This window comes from Leiobunum rupestre, chromosome 10 (genome assembly GCF_980474605.1).
Source record: "Leiobunum rupestre chromosome 10, qqLeiRupe1.1.hap1, whole genome shotgun sequence".
NCBI lineage: Eukaryota > Metazoa > Arthropoda > Arachnida > Opiliones > Sclerosomatidae > Leiobunum > Leiobunum rupestre.
In genome coordinates, this window is record NC_143393.1 from 10,531,715 (window position 1) to 10,559,439 (window position 27,725).

Consider the following 27,725-nt stretch of genomic DNA (forward strand, 5'->3'; position numbering starts at 1 on the left):
AATTTTATACCGGGCAGGGTTGGAACCGAGAATACGTTTTTCGTAAATAACTCTGAATTGCGGAGATATCTTTGGGGTCGTGTCGAGAAATTAATACCACTAGGGACCATTCTTCCGAGGAGAGGTATTTTTTGGCTTGCCAACTTGTATTTGTTGGTTTTATGGACGTACTAATTTTGACTTATTTTATTTGGTTAAATTAGATATTTCCTCCCACCCGAAAGAGTTATACTACAATCTTCTGCTACTATAGTGTCTATAATTTTTAATATTTATGGCGTCATGAATATTCTACACAATTTGACTATCAAAATGAACCAACATGTGGCGTATAGAAAACTTTATTACTTCACAACGTTACGAAAGACTTCCAGGAATTTTATTCTAACAAAACAGGATTCTCTGGAGTTCAATAAAACAATATATATAGGCTTTAAACGAGAGCCAATTTCATAGCAGACCTTTGAATCAAACTCTTTATTATCAAGTCCTTTACCTTCCTTGTCGCAATACCAATACATCAATTGAGCAATTTTTTATCTAAATAATCTCATTACTTAAAAAAACAACTTCTAAGAATATGTTACATCTTCCTTAAAAAAAAAACATGTTTAAAACGATTTATTTAAAACGTTTTAAACATATTGTGTGTTGTTAACAAGGTTGGTTTAAAACACTTGTTTTAAATTTGCCAACCCTGCACCTCATGGAATTAAACAAATTAATCGTTATGATGCGTTTTTAGGCTGCTTACACCAAATATTCGAACGAATAATTGTTTAGAATTCGAATTTTCACCGTTCAAATCGAAAAATCGTTTAGAATTCGAATTTTCACCGTTCAAATCGAATAATCGTTTAGAATTCGAATTTTCACCGTTCAAATCGAATAATCGTTTAGAATTCGAATTTTCACCGTTCAAATCGAATAATCGTTTAGAATTCGAATTTTCACCGTTCAAATCGAATAATCGTTTAGAATTCGAATTTTCACCGTTCAAATCGAATAATCGTTTAGAATTCGAATTTTCACCGTTCAAATCGAATAATCGTTTAGAATTCGAATTTTCACCGTTCAAATCGAATAATCGTTTAGAATTCGAATTTTCACCGTTCAAATCGAATAATCGTTTAGAATTCGAATTTTCACCGTTCAAATCGAATAATCGTTTAGAATTCGAATTTTCACCGTTCAAATCGAATAATCGTTTAGAATTCGAATTTTCACCGTTCAAATCGAATAATCGTTTAGAATTCGAATTTTCACCGTTCAAATCGAATAATCGTTTAGAATTCGAATTTTCACCGTTCAAATCGAATAATCGTTTAGAATTCGAATTTTCACCGTTCAAATCGAATAATCGTTTAGAATTCGAATTTTCACCGTTCAAATCGAATAATCGTTTAGAATTCGAATTTTCACCGTTCAAATCGAATAATCGTTTAGAATTCGAATTTTCACCGTTCAAATCGAATAATCGTTTAGAATTCGAATTTTCACCGTTCAAATCGAATAATCGTTTAGAATTCGAATTTTCACCGTTCAAATCGAAAAATCGTTTAGAATTCGAATTTTCACCATTCAAATCGAATAATCGTTTAGAATTCGAATTTTCACCGTTCAAATCGAATAATCGTTTAGAATTCGAATTTTCACCGTTCAAATCGAATAATCGTTTAGAATTCGAATTTTCACCGTTCAAATCGAATAATCGTTTAGAATTCGAATTTTCACCGTTCAAATCGAATAATCGTTTAGAATTCGAATTTTCACCGTTCAAATCGAATAATCGTTTAGAATTCGAATTTTCACCGTTCAAATCGAATAATCGTTTAGAATTCGAATTTTCACCGTTCAAATCGAATAATCGTTTAGAATTCGAATTTTCACCGTTCAAATCGAATAATCGTTTAGAATTCGAATTTTCACCGTTCAAATCGAATAATCGTTTAGAATTCGAATTTTCACCGTTCAAATCGAATAATCGTTTAGAATTCGAATTTTCACCGTTCAAATCGAATAATCGTTTAGAATTCGAATTTTCACCGTTCAAATCGAATAATCGTTTAGAATTCGAATTTTCACCGTTCAAATCGAATAATCGTTTAGAATTCGAATTTTCACCGTTCAAATCGAATAATCGTTTAGAATTCGAATTTTCACCGTTCAAATCGAATAATCGTTTAGAATTCGAATTTTCACCGTTCAAATCGAAAAATCGTTTAGAATTCGAATTTTCACCATTCAAATCGAATAATCGTTTAGAATTCGAATTTTCACCGTTCAAATCGAATAATCGTTTAGAATTCGAATTTTCACCGTTCAAATCGAATAATCGTTTAGAATTCGAATTTTCACCGTTCAAATCGAAAAATCGTTTAGAATTCGAATTTTCACCATTCAAATCGAATAATCGTTTAGAATTCGAATTTTCACCGTTCAAATCGAATAATTGTTTAGAATTCGAATTTTCACCGTTCAAATCGAAAAATCGTTTAGAATTCGAATTTTCACCGTTCAAATCGAATAATCGTTTAGAATTCGAATTTTCACCGTTCAAATCGGATAATCGTTTAGAATTCGAATTTTCACCGTTCAAATCGGATAATCGTTTAGAATTCGAATTTTCACCGTTCAAATCGAATAATCGTTTAGAATTCGAATTTTCACCATTCAAATCGAATAATCGTTTAGAATTCGAATTTTCACCGTTCAAATCGAATAATCGTTTAGAATATCGAATTTTCACCGTTTAAATCGAATAATCGTTTAGAATATCGAATTTTCACCGTTTAAATCGAATAATCGTTTAGAATATCGAATTTTCACCGTTCAAATCGAATATTCGAACGAATGGGTAAATCTTACTTTGTAGAAAAATATAAAAATCATTAAATAACCAATTTAAATACCGATTTTGTAAGAATTCACGTAAGAATACTAATTTGAGAGTGAAATTTATCATCTAGTGGATTATTTGTAACGGTCCTTTTAAAAAAATACCCGATAAATTGGGAAATTTGATATATGAACGTGACGCGGAGAGTCTAGGGTATTTTAAACGTCAAATTTAGAGGAATGATGCGTTTTGACAACTTTGCGATACAACATTTTCCATTGGAGGCTGCTTTGTTCAATTTGGCTTAGAAGTCGCGCGGTGAAGAAGTGTTGGGAATATACAAGCTTCAATATGCATTTGAAGAAGGGAATTGGAGCGTGGGGACTAAGCTAACCCGGTATTACCGGATGGTTCCGTGAAAGGCGCTGATACGCACCGCCATCTTTAGATACCACTGTCGAGTGAGAGTCGTGTCGGCGACAAGAAGAAAAGCAGAGAACCCTTTAGGCCATGGCGGACGCCGGGTTGGCCCTATAAAAGAGAGTCATCTTTCGGCCGAGTATAGTTTTTTTCTTAACTTGACACGTCTGTTCGGCGGGATGTCAGCTTTCTAAACAAGGTCCCTCGGGAGGTCGGCAACATTGCCAACGAGAAGTTCCTCTACTCTCTTTTCCCAGAAGCTTAAGGCGACCGACCATCGAAGTCGTTCGAGATAGAGACTATATTTCAAAAATCCTCGGCGGCGTTGAATTTTCCGGCGGCGGCGGCGGCGGCGGCGGCGCGAAGGAGCAAAAGTTTCTCCCCCCTTTGGAAAATTTTAGGGCTCGGCGTTCGGATAAGAAATTTTCGTTAATTTCTTATATATCCATATCCGAAAATTATCCGAATAAAAACTTATTTAACTTAAAAACAACAACATCCACTTCTTTTACAGTAAAAGTGTTTACCTCTCCGAGGGGACTTTGTACCCTAGGAGGGGTTATACAACCACCGTGTCTGTCTGTCTGTGGGTGGGTGGGTCTGTCTGTCTGTCAGGCCTGCGAACGCGTTCGCATTTTCGAGGCAAAGGGTAATCACTGCGTACGCAGTTACTAAGAATCAGGGAAAAGGTTTTTCCAAAAGCGCCCACTTTTTGTCATTGGGTGTTGTATAATTTTTAATCGGCCAGGATTCGAACTCGAGCCCTCTTGCACGACAGGTGGGCGTTCTACCGCAGAACCACGGATACAGTTACGTTTCACTGAAAATTAAAAACTCTTCCGAGGAGAAGTATATTTTGGCTTGACAACTTGTTATTATTTAAAAACGACAACTAGTTTGTTGCGTATAAAATAATAATAATAGTCGCGAATAATATCCACAAATAAACAGTTAATCGAATTTTTTCTGATTAATTAAAATTTTGACGGTCAATTTGTACGTTTCCCAGAGCCCTAGAAAATAAGGAGGAAGGAAAAAAAAGTTATGTAGAAAATCCCAAAAACAATTCGGCGGCGGGATCAAAATTTAACGGCGGCGCGCTGAAAAGTATCGTATTTTATCGAATATAACCCGCAGGTTCTTAAATTTGGGGGAAATATATCTTAGCTAACCCACAGCAGAATTACCGCGCGGACTATCTGATTACAATTAAATTTCGTACGTCTATAACGTAGGCCTTAACGGTACATGTTAAATTTAATTGTAGCTATGTTAATAGCTCCAGACATAATTCGGCATAGAGTATACCCCGCATACGAGTACACCCCACAAACGAGTACACCCTGAATACGAGTATACCCCGCATACGAGTATACCCGGCATAAGAGTATACCCCGCATACGAGTCAACCCAGAATACGAGTGTACCCGGCATACGAGTCAACCCAGAATACGAGTGTACCCGGCATACGAGTTTACCCCGCATACGAGTATACCCCGCATACGAGTATACCCCGCATACGAGTATACCCCGCATACGAGTATACCCCGCATACGAGTATACCCCGCATACGAGTATACCCCGCATACGAGTATACCCCGCATACGAGTATACCCCGCATACGAGTATACCCCGCATACGAGTATACCCCTCAAACGAGTATACCCAGGATACAAGTATACCCCTCAAACCAGTATACCCCGCATACGAGTATACCCCGCATACGAGTATACCCCTCAAACGAGTATACCCCACATACGAGTCAACCCAGAATACGAGTGTACCCGGCATAAGAGTATACCCCGCATACGAGTATACCCCGCATACGAGTATTCCCCGCATACCAGTATACCCCGCATACGAGTATACCCCGCATACGAGTATACCCCGCATACGAGTATACCCCGCATACGAGTATACCCCGCATACGAGTATACCCCTCAAACGAGTATACCCCACATACGAGTCAACCCAGAATACGAGTGTACCCGGCATAAGAGTATACCCCGCATACGAGTATACCCCGCATACGAGTATACCCCTCAAACGAGTATACCCAGGATACAAGTATACCCCTCAAACCAGTATACCCCGCATACGAGTATACCCCGCATACGAGTATACCCCGCATACGAGTATACCCCACATACGAGTCAACCCAGAATACGAGTGTACCCGGCATAAGAGTATACCCCGCATACGAGTATACCCCGCATACGAGTATACCCCTCAAACGAGTATACCCAGGATACAAGTATACCCCTCAAACCAGTATACCCAGGATACAAGTATACCCCTCAAACCAGTATACCCCGCATACGAGTATACCCCGCATACGAGTATACCCCTCAAACGAGTATACCCCACATACGAGTCAACCCAGAATACGAGTGTACCCGGCATAAGAGTATACCCCGCATACGAGTATACCCCGCATACGAGTATTCCCCGCATACCAGTATACCCCGCATACGAGTATACCCCGCATACGAGTATACCCCGCATACGAGTATACCCCGCATACGAGTATACCCCTCAAACGAGTATACCCCACATACGAGTCAACCCAGAATACGAGTGTACCCGGCATAAGAGTATACCCCGCATACGAGTATACCCCGCATACGAGTATACCCCTCAAACGAGTATACCCAGGATACAAGTATACCCCTCAAACCAGTATACCCCGCATACGAGTATACCCCGCATACGAGTATACCCCGCATACGAGTATACCCCACATACGAGTCAACCCAGAATACGAGTGTACCCGGCATAAGAGTATACCCCGCATACGAGTATACCCCGCATACGAGTATACCCCTCAAACGAGTATACCCAGGATACAAGTATACCCCTCAAACCAGTATACCCAGGATACAAGTATACCCCTCAAACCAGTATACCCCGCATACGAGTATACCCCGCATACGAGTATACCCCTCAAACGAGTATACCCCACATACGAGTCAACCCAGAATACGAGTGTACCCGGCATAAGAGTATACCCCGCATACGAGTATACCCCGCATACGAGTATACCCCTCAAACGAGTATACCCCACATACGAGTCAACCCAGAATACGAGTGTACCCGGCATAAGAGTATACCCCACATACGAGTATACCCCGCATACGAGTATTCCCCGCATACCAGTATTCCCCGCATACGAGTATACCCCGCATACGAGTACACCCCGCATACGAGTATACCCCTCAAACGAGTATACCCCGCATACGAGTCAACCCAGAATACGAGTGTACCCGGCATAAGAGTATACCCCGCATACGAGTACACCCCGCAAACGAGTATACCCGGCATAAGAGTATACCCCGCATACGAGTCAACCCAGAATACGAGTGTAGCCGGCATACGAGTTTACCCCGCATACGAGTATACCCCGCATACGAGTATACCCCGCATACGAGTATACCCCGCATACGAGTATACCCCTCAAACGAGTATACCCAGGATACAAGTATACCCCTCAAACCAGTATACCCCGCATACGAGTATACCCCGCATACGAGTATACCCCGCATACGAGTATACCCCGCATACGAGTATACCCCGCATACGAGTCAACCCAGAATACGAGTGTACCCGGCATAAGAGTATACCCCGCATACGAGTATACCCCTCAAACGAGTATACCCAGGATACAAGTATACCCCTCAAACCAGTATACCCCGCATACGAGTCAACCCAGAATACGAGTGTACCCGACATAAGAGTATACCCCGCATACGAGTATACCCCGCATACGAGTATACCCCTCAAACGAGTATACCCAGGATACAAGTATACCCCTCAAACCAGTATACCCCGCATACGAGTATACCCCTCAAACGAGTATACCCCGCATACGAGTCAACCCAGAATACGAGTGTACCCGGCATAAGAGTATACCCCGCATACGAGTACACCGCTCAAACGAGTATACCCCGCATACGAGTCAACTCAGAATACGAGTGTACCCGGCATAAGAGTATACCCCGCATACGAGTATACAACGCATACGAGTATACCCCGCATACGAGTATACCCCGCATACGAGTATACCCCGCATACGAGTATACCCCGCATACGAGTATACCCCGCATACGAGTATACCCCGCATACGAGTATACCCCGCATACGAGTATACCCCGCATACGAGTATACCCCGCATACGAGTATACCCCGCATACGAGTATACCCCGCATACGAGTATACCACGCATACGAGTATACCCCGCATACGAGTATACCCCGCATACGAGTATACCACGCATACGAGTGTACCCGGCATAAGAGTATACCCGGCATAAGAGTATACCCCGCATACGAGTATACCCCGCATACGAGTTTACCCAGCATACGAGTATACCCCGCATACGAGTTTACCCCGCATACGAGTTTACCCCGCATACGAGTATACCCCGCATACGAGTTTACCCCGCATACGAGTATACCCCGCATACGAGTATACCACGCATACGAGTATACCACGCATACGAGTGTACCCGGCATAAGAGTATACCCGGCATAAGAGTATACCCCGCATACGAGTATACCCCGCATACGAGTTTACCCAGCATACGAGTTTACCCAGCATACGAGTATACCCCGCATACTAGTTTACCCCGCATACGAGTTTACCCCGCATACGAGTTTACCCCGCATACGAGTATACCCCGCATACGAGTATACCCCGCATACGAGTATACCCCGCATACGAGTATACCCCGCATACGAGTATACCCCGCATACGAGTATACCCCGCATACGAGTATACCTCACATACGAGTACACCACGCATACGAGTGTACCCGGCATAAGAGTACACCACGCATACGAGTGTACCCGGCATAAGAGTATACCCCGGATACGAGTGTACCCGGCATAAGAGTATACCCCGCATACGAGTATACCCCACATACGAGTTTACCCCGCATACGAGTATACCCCGCATACGAGTATACCCCGCATACGAGTATACCCCGCATACGAGTATACCCCATATACGAGTATACCCCGCATACGAGTATACCCCATATACGAGTATACCCCGCATACGAGTAGTATACCCCGGATACAAAATGGTGTGGGTTATATTCGTTAAAATACGGTAAATGACTTGGCGGCAGCGAGTCTGCGCCAAAGAAAATATCGGCGGCGCTAGGCTCAAGTTTGAGCTTATCGACAATTCTAGACGTCCACGGTCTCCCTTGAACGCGTACTGCTACGTATTCCCACTAAACCTCCATCATTACAGCCATTCCCATGTACTGGCGTTTCGTCGTCACCTTCTCCGTTCTTCGGATCGATCTGTCGAGTAAAAACTGTTGGTGTTTGAGAAACCAAAGGTAAACTCCGTCGAAGATAAATTCTCTGGGACACTGTTGGCCGGTTGCGTAGAGTGGTTTTATTCGAATAGAAAAACCATTCTGTTGGCACTTGGCTCTAATATCGAAAAGTGTTTTGGGGTCCTGGGATTCCTTACGGTGTCAGTGATTGATTCACTCCAGGCTCGGTTAACCCCTGAGGTTTTATTTCAACACGGTTCGTCTACCACTTCGTCCTCGATTATTTTCCCGGAGATTCATTTGTTACGCTCGATTTCTTAGTAATTATAAGTTAGGGGTTGTTGAGAGCCGTTTAGGCTTGTAGAAAGGTTCTACCCGCATTACGAAGAGCTGAGGGTGAAGTTCACGCCTTTAGAAACGTTCCTCAATAGGCCGAGAGGAGAGATTTTTTTTATAGTGCGCGAATTTGAGCCCCACAAAACTGAACTTGTCAATTTCTTGAGGAGTGACAGCGTGGACAGCTTGACCGACGGAGACTGTTTTTGAATAAAATATCGATAATGAGCACCATTCAATCTGTCAGACCTGTCAAGTAAGTTGTCAGAGCTGTCAAGTAAGTTGTCACAGCTGTCAAGCAAGTTGTCAGAAATGTCAATCAGTTGTCACTCGTCAAAAAAATTAGAACATCATAAGAGGGGTGGAAATCCACTCTCATCTCGGTCTTTAAATAAAAACATCTTCAAGGAAATCGCCAAGAAGTAATCCGAGAGCCAGGACCTGCAAGTTACTGTTTATTTGGTGCTTGTTAAAATAATGGAAACTTTTCACCTGCAAATAGAACGTCGTGTTTTTGCTAAGCCTTAATATGTCAAAAAATGCTTACCTGGTTAAAAGGAAACACTTGTTGCTTACCGTACAAGTGAAAAGTTTCCATTATTGCAACAAGCACTATAAAAACAGAAGCTTGCAGGTCCTGCCTCTCAGAAAGTTTCGAGTTTTTTTATTATCGTATGAAATTTTTTAATTAGACCACGGCCAACTTTGATCACGCGCTGTTCGCGCTACAGCGGCCAACACATTCGTCGAAATTCCGCGAGCAAGGATTTTCCCCCTATAAACTGTACTATAATGTGTAGGAGTTCAGCGCCACGCTCGGTTTTTATATTGGCTTCAATGTAAAAGCAGTTCCAAAAATAATAATCCGCTAGGGGCGGTCACGTCATACACATCTTTTGCTCATAGGTTAACACAGAAACTTCAACGAATGAGATGGCCGCTGTAGCGCGAGAGATAAAAGTTGGCCGTGATTAGACCTAGCCCACTCAAATTATTTGTCTGCTATTTCGATATTATCAATATTATATGCAAAGATATACTAATGTCCATGATGCGAATGTGACGTCATGAAACAGCTTCATTTAATTATGCTTTGTTGACCCTTATGATACTCATACTTGATTACCGTACAAGTGAAAAGTTACCATTTTTTATTTTAATTATATTTCTTTATACAGTGGCTCCAGTGCTATACGCTATATATATTCTAGGAGCAACAAATACAAGGAGAACGCAGCTAGCCTTTAAACACGCTATCGCAGTGTTGTGTACAAATTTCATTGGACGAGCTTTTACGCTGAAGGTTATGGAAAGGGGGAAGACAATCTCCGAATGTTCCCCTTCCAACGGCAGCAGGCGCTAAAGTGTCTAACCAATGAAAACTGTACACATAAAAATGCACGACTTTTGACGGGTTGCGTTCTCCTTGTGTGGGGTGCTGTGTTTGTTGCTCCTAGATATATTATATTCTTCTTATTGAAAAGTCGTTTCAATAAATTTTCAGATTCACCTGGATAAAGCCAAAGAAGCCAACTATAATCGATACTCAAGCCCAAGTCAGCTAGGTTGGACCAAAGATAATACGGAACTCGGTACCCTAGATTCGAATACTGAGAGCTTTCTGGTTTATCCACTTCCGGCACGTGACCTCCTATAAATTGGCCCCCGTCGGTCGCTGCCATAGTCCTATCACGGCTTTGATGACCGGCTGTTGCGTGAATATCGCATCATTAAAGTTGGCCATGGTCTTATCTATAGTTGGTTACCATGGTAACTATATAGCTAATTATTTCGGAGTTTTGCAGGAAGTGGGTAAACGCTATTGACTACGCTCGAGGCAGCTATTTCGAATCTAGGGTATGAGGTTTATATTATCTTTGGTTGGATATTTACTTTATAAACACAATTTTCTCCATAATTTTAATTGACTGATTTCAAAATTACGTTTTTGCGCGTGACATTACCTTTACATTGTGAAGTATAGCAGGCTTATTTACCTGCTTTTATACCCTAACACGCGCAAAATGAATTTTAAGACCCCCAATTGCAAAAATGGCGCGATGGTAAATGTCAACGCCAAAAATTCTCTATTAGGCCTAAGACAATATTTTGTCCTCGACAACGCAAAAATTCTCTATTAGGCCTAAGACAATATTTTGTTCTCGACGACACAAAAATTCTCTATTAGGCCTAAGACAATATTTTGTCCTCGACGACGCAAAAATTCTGCGTTAAGCCTAACGCGAGTTTTCCTCAACATCGCGGAGTTTTAGACGTTTTACATACTAAAACAATGCACAATTGAATTTAACCCTTTTTACAGTACAAGTTTATCATTTGAATACAGTTGAATATAATACGAAGCAAATTTTAATGAAAGAAATATCTACAGAGGGTATTTGTATTTTTATCGCTTACGAAATACTTGCCGAATCTTTAACGCTCATTTTATTTCAACACTCTCCCTTGATGAAGATACCGTAGAATAGCTATATTCGACATCTGGTAGTGGACGACTCGTAGACTTTCAGTTGACGTTGTGACACATACCGCATGAAAAAGGCCAATGCCGTCCAATTTCCAATATCATATAATGACTCTCACACCCAGGAAATCAATGACTGCGTTAGGAATCGTAGATATCCAAATATCCACACCAAATGTATCAACAAGAAGCAAAAACCTTACCATCAACAAAGCACAGAGAGCCACTTGACTAAACGATAGCTCGATAATCAATAAACGTTAAATAAACGCATTTGCGTTATTACAACTATATTTAAGACGATAATAAAACCCGCAAATAAATAACAAAAAACTAACAAAGTGGACCACCCACAGGTTCTACCCTTTAACCCTCTTATCTCTGCTGACTGCGCTAAAACAAGATTTGACCTTTAAAATTTCATACGTAAAAAATATAGACTTTAAAAACCATTAATATACTCTTCCGCTAAGCTGAGTTCATAATTTATATGTGTCGGTGGTTCTGTGGTAGAACATTCGCTTGTCATATAGAAGGGCTCGGGTTCGAAACCTGGGCGGCGCATTCTTTTTATTCAACAGAGAAGACGTTACATTAGAATATCTTCAATGCAATAATTTAAATGAAACACGAAATTTCGTTCTATTTTAATAACAAGCATCGGTGGCTCTTTGGTAGAGCACTCACCTGCCATGCAGGAGGGTCCGGCTTCAAAACCCGTCCGATGCGATCGCAATTTGATAATAGGACGTATACCGTGCACTTTTGGTGGACACCCCACCTTATGGACGTTGAGACGTTTGTCGTAACCCTCAGCAATCGGTCCGTTCGAAAATTCAATACATAGACGTTGGAGAATAGAACACAAACGAAACACTAACATCACAAAACCACAACACGTCACAAATGCACAATATACATCTACATTACAATCGCAACATCTCGAAAACGACTACTAAGGCACAACCGTCGCGGCAGTGAGCGTTGACGAACAAAACACCAAAAACCACAAACGAAAATATTATCCGTTAACGCTCACCGTCACGGCAGTTTTGCCACAATTTAGAATCAAAGAAACTGCGTACGCAGTGATTACGCATTACGCTTTACCCCGAAACTGCGAACGCGTTCGCAGGACACACACACAGACAGACACACTCACACACCGACAGACACGGTGATTGTATAACCCCTCCTAGGTTACATAGTACCCTCGGAGAGGTAAAATTTCATTATTTTAAATTGTATAGTCTAACAATGTTTAATCATATCAGGAACTAGTACAAAGTGATTTACTCCACCTAATAAAAAAATGGGCCTAGTACCACCCTCTCTTTGTTAGTTGTCACATTGTAACAGTGCGCGAACAACCTAATTATTTTTTTGAGGGTTTTTCAAAGAAAAGTAGAAGTGGAACGTCATCGATTATGCTAAATTTAAACTCAAGGGCATGCGACAAAAAAGTGCTTTTGATTTCGGGTTTCGAGAACCCGGCAAATTTATTTTTTTCCTGGAATTTTTCATTTCTATTTGAAGTTTTATTTCGAAAGCAAACACTTCTTTCTTTAACTTTCACTATAGACACGTCAGGAAGTAATGGATCCAGCGTGCTGGAGTGCTCTGCCTACAAGTCAACTCCGCACATTTTATGCCTCCAAGTGATGTGGCTAAAGGCTGTTCGCTTTAATCTCGTTTTGGGGTTTAATATCGACGCTTATCGTCTAGAGGATTTAACTTTTTTAAGGTAGTTTCCCGTAAAGTCAAGATCACAAGCCAACAAATTCGTGTACCAAGTTCAAAGAGCTTCTAAATACTTGTTTACGCAAATGAGTTGGTTTTGAGAAGCTAACTTCCAAATTGGGATAAAAACGAAATAGCTAATCCATTATTCCATTTCGTATTATTTTTAAGTATAATTTTTAATGTAGCTTTTTTTTAATGGTCTAAAATTGAAGCTACTCGTGGAAGGAATACATAATTTATATATTTATAATTTTAATATATTTTAATCTTGCCAATTAAACCGTTTTCATGGTTTACGGTTTATTTTAGAGGCGTGTTAAAATATATCCATTGCAATTTGACGAACAAATTTTGGAGATAATGACGCTGTAGAACAACATCATAGTAACTAAATTTTTGAAATCGTAGCCCGAAAAGTTAGCCATTTTTTCATTTAAGTGGTTTTTCGCGATTTTCGACTTTAAATCTACATACTTTTTAAAATTAATACCGACTTGGTTTAAAAATATATTTTTAGTTAGTAAAATTAATTTAAATTGGCGTGTTCGCATTTCGCTATCTTATTTCCAAAACCAGGTTACTCGAGAAATTCGGTTTGTCTAAAAATTAATTAAAATGAACGTGTTCGAATTTCGCTATCTTATTTTCAAAACCACGTAACTCGAAAAATTCGGTTTGTCTAAAAACATTATTCAAATTAAAGTGTTCGCGTTTCGCTATCTTATTTTCAAAACCAAGTAACTCGAAAAATTCATTTTCGATAAAATTCCTATAGGGTTTATTAATTTGATGTAAAAGATGATTGAAAATTTGTTGAAATTTAAATTTAATATTTAAAATATAGTTATAACATCAGGAGAATTGTGTGTTCTTAAATGTCCGTGACATCTTGTTATTGGTAGTTGGCTTGTCGCTGAGCACCGGTGTCGTGCGGGTTGAACACTTCTACAGGCGCTGACCTATTTTACGTCTACTCGATATAAATCCGCTAGAGCTTCAAAATGAATAATAAAATATCCTTCATAAGGTTTCAATAAATGTAAATATATCTCGCCAAAAACGATTCAAACCTAAAACACCGAAAGCATTTTTCCGAGGCGAGCTCTGTAAATAATCTGTTTACGGCAGTAACGTCGGGTCCGCTTTCCACGAAGGATTCGGCGCGCTGGCTGCACCCGAGTTAAATTCCGCAGTTTGTTCGCGATAGGTGGCGCTCACGTTCCCTAACACGTGCGACAGAAGGCGGGGGTCGGAGCAGGGCGAGCTCCGTGTTTCCACATTTAATAGATGCCGAGGTAGAATAGGATGGGGTAACCCGAAACCCCTTTTCCGAGAAATCTGGTTTGCGTCTGCCAAATTGAATATTACTCTTTTGGCGAAGTTAGCTCGCGTATTTTCCCGAAATACCTTTTTCTACACCCATTTTCCTCCTTTATAAAATAATGATATTTTAGGGGTCAAATCTTGACCTTTCAACAAAGAAGAGCCGGAAAGATTTCAATGGGGAAATTTAACTTTTGTACCAAGTTGTCCTGGTGTGAAAATTTAATTCGATTAAACTTTGTTGGCTCGCGTGGCATGAAGGGCTTTCCACCACCCTCCTACGCATTGTATCCCGGCCACCTGAATTAAGGCTTTAAAAGTCGCTGGATGACTTAGGCCTTAGGTCGTGCCTTGGGTATTAGCCTAGCTGATTATTATTATTATTAGTATTAGTATATTTCCTATCTTTGAAAAGGGTAATTGGCAGCGTTGCCCAGTGGCGTAGCCAGAAACAAGGGGCAGGTCACTTCCATTTTGGGTGCGTCTTAATCATAGTAAAATGATTAAATCAGGGTAATCAAGATTAAAAAATCTAATCACGATTTAAACGAGATTTAATCATTCTACACATTATCTAATCTTTTTAATCAGGATTTAATCATTTAAACGATATTTAGTCATTCTAATCGTGATCTAATATTTTTAATTAGATTTAATCATTTTAATTATATTTAATCATTTTAATCACGATTTAATCATTTTAATCACGATTTAATTAATATAATCGGTCGAATCGAGAATTGATCATTAAAATCAAAACTAAAGTACGATTTAATCATACTAATCACGATATAATTTTTTAATCAGGATTTAATAATTTTAAACAGATTTAATCATTTTAATCAGATTTAATCATTTATCATGATTAAATCAGATTTAAACATTCTAATCATGATTAAACGTGATTTAATCAACTTAATCATGATTAAATTGAATTTAATCAAAATAATCACGATTAAATCGGATTTAATCTTTTGAGGGGTGCGTCGTTAATCAAGGAAGTGACCTGCCCCTCGGCCAGAAATCCTTCAAGGGAGGGGCTCAAACTATGTAAAGTACCAGAGAGGGGTCGAGAAAGGGGGTTAAATTTTAATACAACCCAAGTTACGCCCAGTAATAATAATAATAATAATAATAATCAACTAGGTTAATACCCAAGGCACTACCATATAGCGACTTTTATGGCCAATACTACAGACTCAACTACCAAGAGATTGCCGAGAATATTCAAGTTGGAAACTTTCGGTATTGATTTGAATCCTACTCGAATCTCCCGGAGGAACAAATTAAAAGGTTTTTCAGAAATATTTCCGACTGACTGGTCTCTGATTTCCTCATTATAGCCATTCCTCTCATCTTAACGAACTATAGCGGTGTCCCTTTCCAGTCGATAGAGTGTAGTAAGCCTTACGGCGTATACTGTACCTTTTGATACGAGTTTTAACACGCTCGCGTTACATTATTATCTAAAGATTGTTAGATAGCCGGGGGTACTTCCTAGTTAATCTGTCGTTGTAAAGGTCATTGGATATACTCTACCTTTTCGTTCATTTTAACGAAGAGAATCATAGTTTAGAAAATTGGCTTTTATTTTACGATTGTTGACTTAATTTAAGTCTTCAATGGTTTAATTAGTGTTGTAAGTCGGGAAATTTTCCGGCAAATGACCGAGGCCTTTTTCCGGAAAATTTTCAGTATTTTTCCGAAATAAATAAAAAAAGTTTTAATTCCATGATTAGTCTAATATTATTTGCAAATTTAAATTAAGCGGCATTTTCGCCTCATTTTTTTCGAATCTTAAAGTAAAACTAAACCTCCAGACTAGCTTTAAACTGATTAACAATGTAAAACTATTTATGTTTTGTAGTATGTTTACTGATATTAGACATTTTATATCGATAAAAAGTTAAAACAATTAAAAACCCTTAAAAACTAATTTATGTTTCAATTTTTCCGATTTGCAACACTAGGCTTAATCATATGTGTTGAAGTTGTTAACCATGGTAATTAAATATATAAAAACTGAGTTTAAACATGGTTTAAATTTCATACTTATTTAAAAATTAGCAAGCTTTCGATTCGAGACCCCTTGTCAAGCAAAGTGACTCGGTTGAGATTTAAAACCGAATGGCTTGCTTGTTTGAGGACCTTTAAAATACTCTTTGTAAGTAGGTAGGTATTTCATTAGAAAATACTGCTTAAAGTCTTCGGTACATCTTGACTTATTTGGGAAATCTTCTATTTCGTATCAATTTATTTGTATTCTAACCAATCATTACAGTTCTTAAAAAGGCTTACTCTATTTTCTATATTTGGTTTCCAGTCAAACCAAAATAGCTTGTTAAGAAAATGGGTTTTCTTAGGGCTAGTATAAAAAAGAAGCAATTGTATTGTGTTTTTTTATTATTTTATTTTGCGTAAACATAAAATATTAATAACAAGAATATGGCGGGTTTTGTTCCTTGATGACATCTAACGATTGACTGCGCTTTATCGGTGGACCATTTAACTCCGTGACGTATATTCGGGTTGTTCTCAATAGATGACGCGATGAGCGTACAGAGGGATTCCCAGGTTGTGGATGGCCGCCGAATAGAAGAAGGGGTTGATGGCCGGGATGGCGTAATGTTGGACGGTGGTGATGGGGCCTTGGACGGCGGCCGGGGCTGCTTGGGCCGGCGGGGCCTTAGGCGCCAAGGCAGCCAGCTTTTCGGCCTCTTGGGCGGTCTTCTTGTCCACGCCGACGTCCCCCTCGGCTTTGAATCCCTTGTCGTCGGCTGTGTATCGCACTTCGCGCAGGTGTCCGTTGGGGTCCACGTAACTGTACTTGCCCGAGACGGCGCCGTCGGCCGTGCGGGCTTCGGACCTCGCGTGACCTCCCAAGTCTCCCGTGTTGTAGTTGAAGTTGTAAGCGGGGCCCGACCGAGTTATCGATTGCTCCGCCGCCATGCAACCCGCAATTACCACACTGAGAACTACCAACTGAGACAGACAAAGAAATTGCAAACAATACACTATTATTAATATCACAACTATATAAGACCGTCAACGTTTGATTAAGAATAGTAAGGATTGGCTTTTAAATGAGGTATTATCTAGAAATATATAATTAATATCTATGCTCAGTTGTACGTTAAGAAAAGCAATATATCTTGTACATATGGTGGAAAGATACTAGCAAGAATTTCGGGTAAAATCGGTGGCGGGAATTTAAAATTTGGCTTGTTTACGGTAGAATTTCTAAATATACCCGCGCGCGTTATATAATTGCGTTATATTTAATAATAATACTAATAATCAGCTAGGCTAATACCCAAGGCACCACCTTAGGCCTAAGTCATCCAGTGACTTTTAAAGCCATTAATTCAGGTGGCCGGGATACGATGCGTAGGAGGGTGGTGGAAAGTCCTTAAAGCCACGCGAGCCAACAAAATTTAATCGAATTAAACAACTTGGTACAAAAGTTAAATTTCCCCATTGAAATCTTTCCGGCTCTTCTTTGTTGAAAGGTCAAGATTTGACCCCTTAAATATCTCTACACTAACTATTTCCGTTAACCTCTACAAGTTTTTATTTCTAAGTGACCATTAATTAATTAACATAGATAAGATTTAAAAACAGTTGTAATAATATATTTTTAGAACAGAAATTGAGGCATACCTAAAAAAATCGGTTTGGTTAGTCCAGGGTAAGTATATAATAGGTAATTCCTAGATTACCACGTTGATTTACATAAACATGCGATTTGATGATTGTTTAGGGGCGCATAGTGCTAAAAATTAACTATAATGAAGCTTAAAAATAATCTACATTAAATATTTTTTGATTACTTTGAAATTTACGCGATAAACATTTTTAAAATGTATTAATATGAACTTTTCAGAATTCAACAGCAACTAGGCGAAATTCGAAATTCCCGAAGACGATTTACCGGAATTTCGTGCTAGTATCTTTCCGCCAAATGAACTAGATATTTTGCCTTTCTTAACCTGCAACTGAATATATCCATCACCTTAAAGTGTTGACATTAATCAACCGTAAATGGTTGATTAAGATGATCTGAGATCAAACGCCGGTATGGTCTTTTGACTGACAATTGTGAGTTTAGATTGCATAGATTTTTTTGTTTAGTTCGCGATAGTTCCGCGAGATAGCAGCACTCGTCTCGTAAAGGTTCGTTTTCTCTTCAGAAACACTCTACTTTCGAAAACGTAGTCTTGCACGTATTTTAAACAATATTGATTTGACCCAAAAAGGTGTTATTAACACAAACCATTTTAGATATTCAAATTCACAAATTAAAAATATTTCGTGAAAAAACTTAAAGAAAAAACTTTAAGTTAAAATAAGAAAGAACAACTTACAAATTTCATGATTGAGCCGAAGTCGTCTGGAGCTAAACAGTGCTTCCGATGACAAGTTGACATTCCTATTTATACCCTCAAAAACACAGTAGCTGTAAAAATACCGTAATAAAGGAAGCTGGAAAAATTGGGGTGGAGTTAGAAAAAAAGAAACCAACCAAAAACCAAAATTGGTATGAGTCCCGTGGAAGGTCTTTTCAAATTCAAGATCGTCTGAATCTTCCGACGTTGGGATGCGCCGCGTTTTTAAAACTGAGAGCCCAACCTTCCTTTTAAAAGAAGATAATCAATTCCTCACTAATTGTTCTTACTCTACACGCTCCCTTTTTCGAGTCGACCCTCAAAAATTCAATAAAATGTTGGTTTTCTTTTTGTCGTGATAATTACGAACTGTCATCCCAAATAGAATATTTGTCCCCCGTTTAAAAGGGAAAAAGGTTGACACATTTTTTGTAATATTTCCTTTTTTAGTGACATTCCTCTCGTCTCATCCGGAGTTCAACCTTTAAGAGAACTTTCTCGAAGGAGAATTTAGGTCACGGTCGGCAATTGTAACGATTTATTTCGGGATGAATTTTATCCCGTATGTGTTTACTTTCACTATAGGAAGGATTCGCCCAAGGATGTTGGTTTATGTTTTTAAGTATGGAGAACTTTTATACCGGTATTGTAAGGTTTGTTTTGTTTATCTTGATGATCTATATTAAGCAATGTTTAAACTAATATGTTGGGTTTTAGTCTCGTGCTCGTTTGAAACGCCTGAATTTATAGAACATTTGAATCTTGAAACTTTTATATTGACATCAATATGAACACTGTTAACCTAACCGTTGAATCGCTTTTGCAGGTTAATAATAAACGTTAATCTAAAAAACAGAATTACATTAGTAACTTAACGTTTCATATATCAAATGAGATTTAAACAGATTTAAAATGATACAATTTAAATGTTAACTGATTTAAAATGATAAAATTTATGTTAACTGATTTAAAATGATAAAATTTAAATGTTAACTGATTTAAAATGATAAAATTTAAATGTTAACTGATTTAAAATGATAAAATTTAAATGTTAACTGATTTAAAATGAGAAAATTTAAATGTTAACTGATTTAAAATGAGAACATTTAAATGTTAACTGATTTAAAATAAGAAAATTTAAATGTTAACTGATTTAAAATGAGAAAATTTAAATGTTAACTGATTTAAAATGAGAAAATTTAAATATGAACGGATTTAAAATGAGAAAATTAAAATGTTAACTGGTTTAAAATGAGAAAATTTATATATTAACTGATTTAAAATAAGAAAATTTAAATATTAACTGGCATGAATTAATACAAATTATATGTTCACTGATTTAAAATAATAAAAATTAAAAGTTCACTTATTTAAAATAATAAAAATTAAAAGTTCACTGATTTAAAATAAGAAAAATAAATATTTACTGGCATGAAATAAGAAAAATTAAATATTCACTGAATGAAAATAAGAAAAAATAAATATTCTCTGAATGAAAATAAGAAAAATTAAATATTCACTGAATGAAAATAAGAAAAATTAAATATTCGCTGAATGAAAATAAGAAAAATTAAATATTCACTGAATGAAAATAAGAAAAACAAATATTCACTGAATGAAAATAAGAAAAATTAAATATTCACTGAATGAAAATAAGAAAAATTAAATATTCACTGAATGAAAATAAGAAAAATTAAATATTCACTGAATGAAAATAAGAAAAATTAAATATTCGCTGAATGAAAATAAGAAAAATTAAATATTCACTGAATGAAAATAAGAAAAACAAATATTCACTGAATGAAATAAAGAAAAATTAAATATTCACTGAATGAAAATAAGAAAAATTAAATATTCGCTGAATGAAAATAAGAAAAATTAAATATTCACTGAATGAAAATAAGAAAAACAAATATTCACTGAATGAAAATAAGAAAAATTAAATATTCGCTGAATAAAAATAAGAAAAATTAAATATTCGCTGAATGAATATAAGAAAAATTAAATATTCACTGAATGAAAATAGGAAAAATTAAATATTCACTGAATGAAAATAAGAAAAATTAAATATTCACTGAATGAAAATAAGAAAAATTAAATATTCACTGAATGAAAATAAGAAAAACAAATATTCACTGAATGAAAATAAGAAAAATTAAATATTCACTGAATGAAAATAAGAAAAATTAAATATTCACTGAATGAAAATAAGAAAAATTAAATATTCACTGAATGAAAATAAGAAAAATTAAATATTCGCTGAATGAAAATAAGAAAAATTAAATATTCACTGAATGAAAATAAGAAAAACAAATATTCACTGAATGAAAATAAGAAAAATTAAATATTCACTGAATGAAAATAAGAAAAATTAAATATTCGCTGAATGAAAATAAGAAAAATTAAATATTCACTGAATGAAAATAAGAAAAACAAATATTCACTGAATGAAAATAAGAAAAATTAAATATTCACTGAATAAAAATAAGAAAAATTAAATATTCGCTGAATGAATATAAGAAAAATTAAATATTCACTGAATTAAAATAGGAAAAATTAAATATTCACTGAATGAAAATAAGAAAAATTAAATATTCACTGAATGAAAATAAGAAAAATTAAATATTCACTGAATGAAAATAAGAAAAATTAAATATTCACTGAATGAAAATAAGAAAAATTAAATATTCACTGAATGAAAATAAGAAAAATTAAATATTCACTGAATGAAAATAAGAAAAATTAAATATTCACTGAATGAAAATAAGAAAAATTAAATATTCACTGAATGAAAATAAGAAAAATTAAATATTCACCGAATGAAAATAAGAAAAACAAATATTCACTGAATGAAAATAAGAAAAATTAAATATTCACTGAATGAAAATAAGAAAAATTAATTATCGCTGAATGAAAATAAGAAAAATTAAATATTCACTGAATGAAAATAAGAAAAACAAATATTCACTGAATGAAAATAAGAAAAATTAAATATTCACTGAATGAAAATAAGAAAAATTAAATATTCACTGAATGAAAATAAGAAAAATTAAATATTCACTGAATGAAAATAACAAAAATTAAATATTCGCTGAATGAAAATAAGAAAAATTAAATATTCACTGAATGAAAATAAGAAAAATTAAATATTCACTGAATGAAAATAAGAAAAATTAAATATTCACTGAATTAAAATAAGAAAAATTAAATATTCACTGAATTAAAATAAGAAAAATTAAATATTCACTGAATGAAAATAAGAAAAATTAAATATTCACTGAATGAAAATAAGAAAAATTAAATATTCACTGAATGAAAATAAGAAAATTAAATATTCACTGAATGAAAATAAGAAAAATTAAATATTCACTGAATGAAAATAAGAAAAATTAAATATTAACTGAATGAAAATAACAAAAATTAAATATTCGCTGAATGAAAATAAGAAAAATTAAATATTCACTGAATGAAAATAAGAAAAATTAAATATTCACTGAATTAAAATAAGAAAATTTCAATATTAACTGGCATGAAATAAGGACGTAATAAATCCTTTACCTCTCAGGCAACGAATTTAAAATGAGAAAAAAATTAATATTAATTCATAAAAAAACTAATATGAAATATTACCTTATTTAAAAAATCCGATTTAAATATTTATCGGTATCGCGAGAAACTGCGTAACTCATTTTTATCAAGGACAAAAATTATTTTGTCAATATGGCTGTTGCCCGTAAATTGCGTAACTGTGGGCAGATTTCGGTAATTTTGATTAGCGAGTCGGGTGTATGTTGGTTGGCAGTATCTTATTATGACGCATCCCCAAACGTTTATTTTTTCTTTCAAGACACTTCTTGTCGTTCATCATCTGACGTGGGACGATTAGCAGCCACCTCGCGTATGCAAAAAAACTTCTATTTTCGATATTAACAGGTGGGCATGTTCTTACGCTACGTAAAACAAAATGAGATGCGTTTAATTAAATGAATTCAGAAAGGTTTTCTTAAATTCTATTTATCTTAAATTGTCGTAAAATAATTTAATTTTGAACCGCAATATCACCTAACTTTACTGACCATCTTATATGTAGTTGAAAATCAGATACAGGGTGTTTCAAATAGAGTTCTTAAATTACGGTAATTTAGGAAATCAGTAAATTACGCGGTAATTTACCGCGTAATTTACCGTGTTGCGGTAAATTACCGTACTTTTTTTTTACAATTAAAACAAGGAATAAAAAGAAGAAACCGTTTGTTGCTCAAAATATTTCTTAATAACTAGGTCTACTCTCTTTTTTTACCAATAAAACTTTATTTACTTATTTAAATGATATGAAATTATAGAAAGAATACTATATTCTTTCGCTAGACTACTTCGAAGTAACGCTAAACCAACGCTGATGCTCGGAATAACCAAGTAAAAATAAAACTAACATTTTAGCAGACAACAGATTAATCATTAATGTGATTTTTCTTAAACAGGGCTAGACATAAGTATTCTTCCTATTAAACGTATCAAACTATTCTAACACGGCCTTCGACTCCTTGGAAATTCGCAACCAAAACGAATCTAGATGGCGCAGCGGTGCCTAGCTCTTCGAGTTAGTGTGTTACGCCTATGACCTAGTGTTTGCTGGAGTTAAATTACATTATTAAACGATGCAAAAATACACTAAAACGCGAATAACGTTAGGTTTTGAGTTTTGTAAACTTGTGCGACGTATTTTTGGTACATTTTAGCCCGAAAGATCAAAGAAAATTGAGAAAGTGAAACACGAGTACGATGGTAAATTACCATGGTAATTTACCTCAGTAAATTACACTGGTAATTACCAGGGTAATTACCATTTTCGTAATTTACCTGAGAAAATTGTAAATTACTGTTACCAGGGTAATTTACCGCGTAAATTACGAGGTTAAATTACCGATTCGTATCTCTAGTTTCAAAAGGTTATGCAAAAATATTTAAGGAGGGGTGAGTTGAGAAGTAAGCCAGTTTTTTCCATTTTTCTACGATGAGTTAAAAGAGCGCCAGAGAGCTACAAAGTGTGGCCTACTAGCCCCTGGAAGTAGGCTGCAACAAGCGCAAAACCAAGCAGCAGGGAAATGCGAACATTAAGGTTTGGGTTCGTGTGATAGGTAAAAAGGACTTTGTAAACAAATCGAGGTAACCAGCGTAAAAAAGTAAACTTAAACAGTATTTAAAGTCCCTGCTGCTTGGTTGTGCGCTGGTTGCAGCCTACTTCCAGGCGCTAGTAGGTCATACTTTGAAGCTCTCTGGCGCTCTTTTCACTCATCGAATAAAATGGGGGGGAAACAGGCATACTTCTCACCTCACCCCCTACAACTCTTTAAAATTTTTGCATAACCTTTTGAAACACCCTGTATAATAATGTCATCAGAAGTATATACCAATTAGTCTAAGGAAGACTCTGGTAGATCTGGTGATTCCCATAGAAACAGGCGTGGTATTCGGCGACAAATAAAAATTAAGCCTTGGCTCGAAATAAATAGTAATTTAATTAGTAATTACCTCATTTGCTTTTTAACTATCTAAATACGTTATTTAGATCAGTTACGTCTTGCATTCGACATATTTTAAGCTATACCCATTTATCATTTTACATTCGCAGTCATGCATAATTTACTGTTCAAGTAAGTAACTATACAAGTATAAGGACACTTATTTCCAAGACGTTTATTATGTATTTCTAATATCATTAAAATTACCGTACAGTCCCGGACAAAAGTTTCTGGACACTTTGTTTTTCAAATGTTTCAAAACCCGTTCACAGTAGAAAGTAGTTTATTACCTTTTTTGGAAAGTTTAAAAAACGGATAAACTTTCTGCTATTTTAAATTTTTAAATATTGAATTAAGTATTCGACCGAGGCCTAATAAACCGAAACATAGCCTTTATAACCAATAGAAATTCGTGACACTCTTGCACGCGACAAACCCCGATCGACGCACGGAATTGTTTCCGTTCCAAAACTGGATCCGGTTTCAAAATCGGACAAGTGGTTCCGATAATATTGAGGAAAAACCAAAACCAAAAATCGAGCTTATTAAGCCTAATTGAAATTCTTTCTAATTTAAGTCAGTTTTAGTTGGCAGCGAGGAATTGGGCGACGCCCCGGTATACGACTATTTTGAGTTGTTGACGATGTTTTATGATATTTCTTCGTAGTTTTTTCGGTAATTTAAGATCTTAATATCATATCTTATAGCTTTGTCAGTGTTTTAAGATCCTAAATTACCGAAAATCTTAATATGAATGCATTTAATAATACAGGGTGTTTCAAAAGATTATGCAAAATTAGCAGCAAAAATTTTAAGGGGTTGTAGAGGGTGAGTTGAGAAGTATACCTGTTTTTTAATCAGCATTTTAAAAAACAGCGTTTTTCAAATCAGCGTTTTGTCAAAATAGCGCTTTGTCATAGCGGCGGTTCTCAAAACCGTATTTTTTCGAAACAGCGTTTCCCAAAACGGCGCTGCTTTCTATAGCACTAATAATATAGGCCTATTGTAATACATATTTTTCTGGAATTTCGGCAAATTTCATTACCTAATGGTTTCTGCCGATAGTTACTATTCCAAACTTACCTAACCTAACCCCTGAAGTCCATATGTATGTTATACATTTTCCATCGTCAATTCGTATAAATTTTAAGAAACCGCTGTCTGGACCAAAACCGCTATTTCAAAATCGCTAATTTGAGAAACGCTATATTCAGAAACGCTGTTTATGGAAAAAGCTGTTTTGACAAACCGCTCTACTGAGAAACGCTTAACCAAAAAACGCTGACTAAACAAAACGCTCTTTCGACAAACCGCGGTATTGAGAAACGCTATTTCAACAACCGCTGTTTTAACAAAGCGCCGTTGCAACAAAATGCTGTTTTAAAATAAAACGCGCTTTTGAAAACGCTATTTTAGTCAAGCGCTCTATTCCCTACATACCATAACCTTTTGAAACACCCGGTATATAAGCAGAATGATTACGTTGAGACTAGGATCGTGTTTTATTTAGGGGGGAGCCACTCTAAAAATCGCCTCAGTTCAATTGCGAACTGACAACCCTTTCAGATAGTTAATGGTAGTTAGTATTCTAATGTAAGAGGGAAAAAGTTAGCATTCGGATCACATTATTCGGAAATCTGCTCGATTTTAGTGGCTTCAGGCGTGTTATATGAGAAAATGTCCAGGATTGATCGCTTCAACTATTCTTGAAAGAAAACACGTGTTGGAATATTTTTCGCAAATTTCTTTTAAATCTTTTGTCGACCTTTGTCTGCGGGGCAAGGGAGGGGTTGCGTTTTCTTCTCTTCGCGTTACCAAGGGCAGATGATCAAGGATGAAAATCATATCACGGAATTCTCGAGCAAACTTTAGAACTTAGTAGATTATGGCTAGTAGTTTTCTGTTCGTTTTTTCAGAAAATTAAGATAACCATGAATAATGGAGAATCTTAAAGATAATTAAACGTTAATATCTTAAGATTGCTTATCTAATATTGTCTTAGGAAAATTCGGAGTACTTTTTTCCGCGTTGAGTTTGCAAGCTCCCCACCTCACTGGTTAGAGATGTTTTCTTGCGTGTTCTTCGATTTCCCCCTTTTTGTAAAAACGTTTGGAGGTTAAATGTAGAGATCAGCGTTTGAATAAGAAATTATCCAATTATTTATTTTTATTCATAATACCGACAATTATCCAAAAATAATCAGAAAAAAACGATTATTTTTGCATGTTAAATCGTTGTTTATTCGTATAAAATGTTCGTAAATAAACAGTTAACCATATTTTTATGATTAATCGAAATTTAGCCGGTTAATTTATTTGTTTCGCCGATCTCTAGTTAGATGTAATAGTTAGTGACTGTAGGGAGATGTTGGCTCGCGTGGAATGACGGGCTGGCCACCACCCTACTAGGCATTGTAACCCACGGGCTGGCCACTAGGCATTGTAACCCGGCCACCTGAATTAAAGGCATTAAAAGTTACTAGCTGACTTGGACCAAAGGTGGTACCTTGGGTATTAACCTAACTGATTATCATTATTATTAAAAATGTACGCTATAAATTCACAAACTTTTCAAATTATTTTCATTTCATGTACTTTATAATGATGAGTTGTGTTACAAATAATGTTCATTGCTGATTTTTTTAACTCACTTTTTACTCGAACAGATTGTATAAAGTAGTATTTATTTATTTTCTTTCAAGTAAAATACGACTATAATAAATCTGAGATGGTTTTAAATAAAGCTGAAAAAAATTATATTTACTTGTATGGCAACCTATTTATATTTGTGACTTAAATTCGGTTAATAATAAAAAGGGTGACATATTATTTGCTTGTGTTGAACAAACAGAATGGTTATTGTTTTTTTGTACCACTACCTGTTTGTACTTGTACCATCTAAGTACCTATGTTACCTAGACTAGCTAGCTGATTATTTAGACAGCTCATTATGTTCAGTAAATTGTTTTGGAAAAACTTTTTCGTTGAGGTAGTTGCTCAACGTGACGTAGAATCTTGATGGACGCTTATCTATGGCAATTGTCAATCCTGTAAAATGTCGCCTATATAACGTGCGCAAAGACTTATGTAAAATACGCACATATATACAAATAATTTAGATGAAATATTGGAAATTTCCTTAATTTTTTTAGTGCTTTTTCTGTAATTACTTTACTGTTTGTTTCGTAATTACCGTACTACTTTTTTCGTAATAAGTTTTCTGCTTTTTTGGAATTACTTTACTGCTTATTCTGTAATTACTTTACTGCTTTTTTAGTAATAACTTTACTGTTTTTTTAGTAATTACCTTACTGCTTTTTTCGGAATTACTTTACTGTTTTTTATAGTAATTACCTTACTGCTTTTTTCGGAATTACCTTACTGCT

The 27,725-nt window shown here is 36.1% G+C and overlaps 1 protein-coding gene across 3 annotated transcripts; it reads right to left on the reverse strand.

Moving 5' to 3' along the window:
* Positions 1-16,910: 16,910 nt before the first annotated feature.
* On the reverse strand, positions 16,911-22,466 carry LOC149923631 (uncharacterized). 3 transcript variants are annotated; one of them, XM_090160515.1, is made up of 4 exons: positions 22,449-22,466; positions 18,956-19,062; positions 18,798-18,889; positions 16,911-17,415 (listed from the first exon to the last, which is right to left on the reverse strand). In XM_090160515.1, the coding sequence occupies exons 3-4, from the start codon at positions 18,858-18,860 to the stop codon at positions 16,969-16,971; spliced, it is 510 nt and encodes a 169-aa protein (XP_090016641.1). In that variant the 5' UTR covers positions 18,861-18,889; positions 18,956-19,062; positions 22,449-22,466; the 3' UTR covers positions 16,911-16,968. The 3 variants fall into 3 exon arrangements, with proteins under 3 accessions (XP_090016641.1, XP_090016640.1, XP_090016639.1); XM_090160514.1 differs by having other exon boundaries at positions 18,956-19,066; positions 22,449-22,465; XM_090160513.1 differs by lacking the exon at positions 22,449-22,466 and having other exon boundaries at positions 18,956-19,531.
* Between the last annotated feature and the right edge of the window lie 5,259 nt (positions 22,467-27,725).

Bases quoted from the DNA above. Each gene is read 5' to 3' on its own strand.
- LOC149923631 (XM_090160515.1), bottom strand. From the start codon at position 18,860: ATGTCAACTTGTCATCGGAAGCACTGTTTAGCTCCAGACGACTTCGGC. The intron at 17,416-18,797 runs GTAAGTTGTTCT...TGTCTGTCTCAG, and splicing joins TCGGCTCAATCATGAAATTT to TTGGTAGTTCTCAGTGTGGT.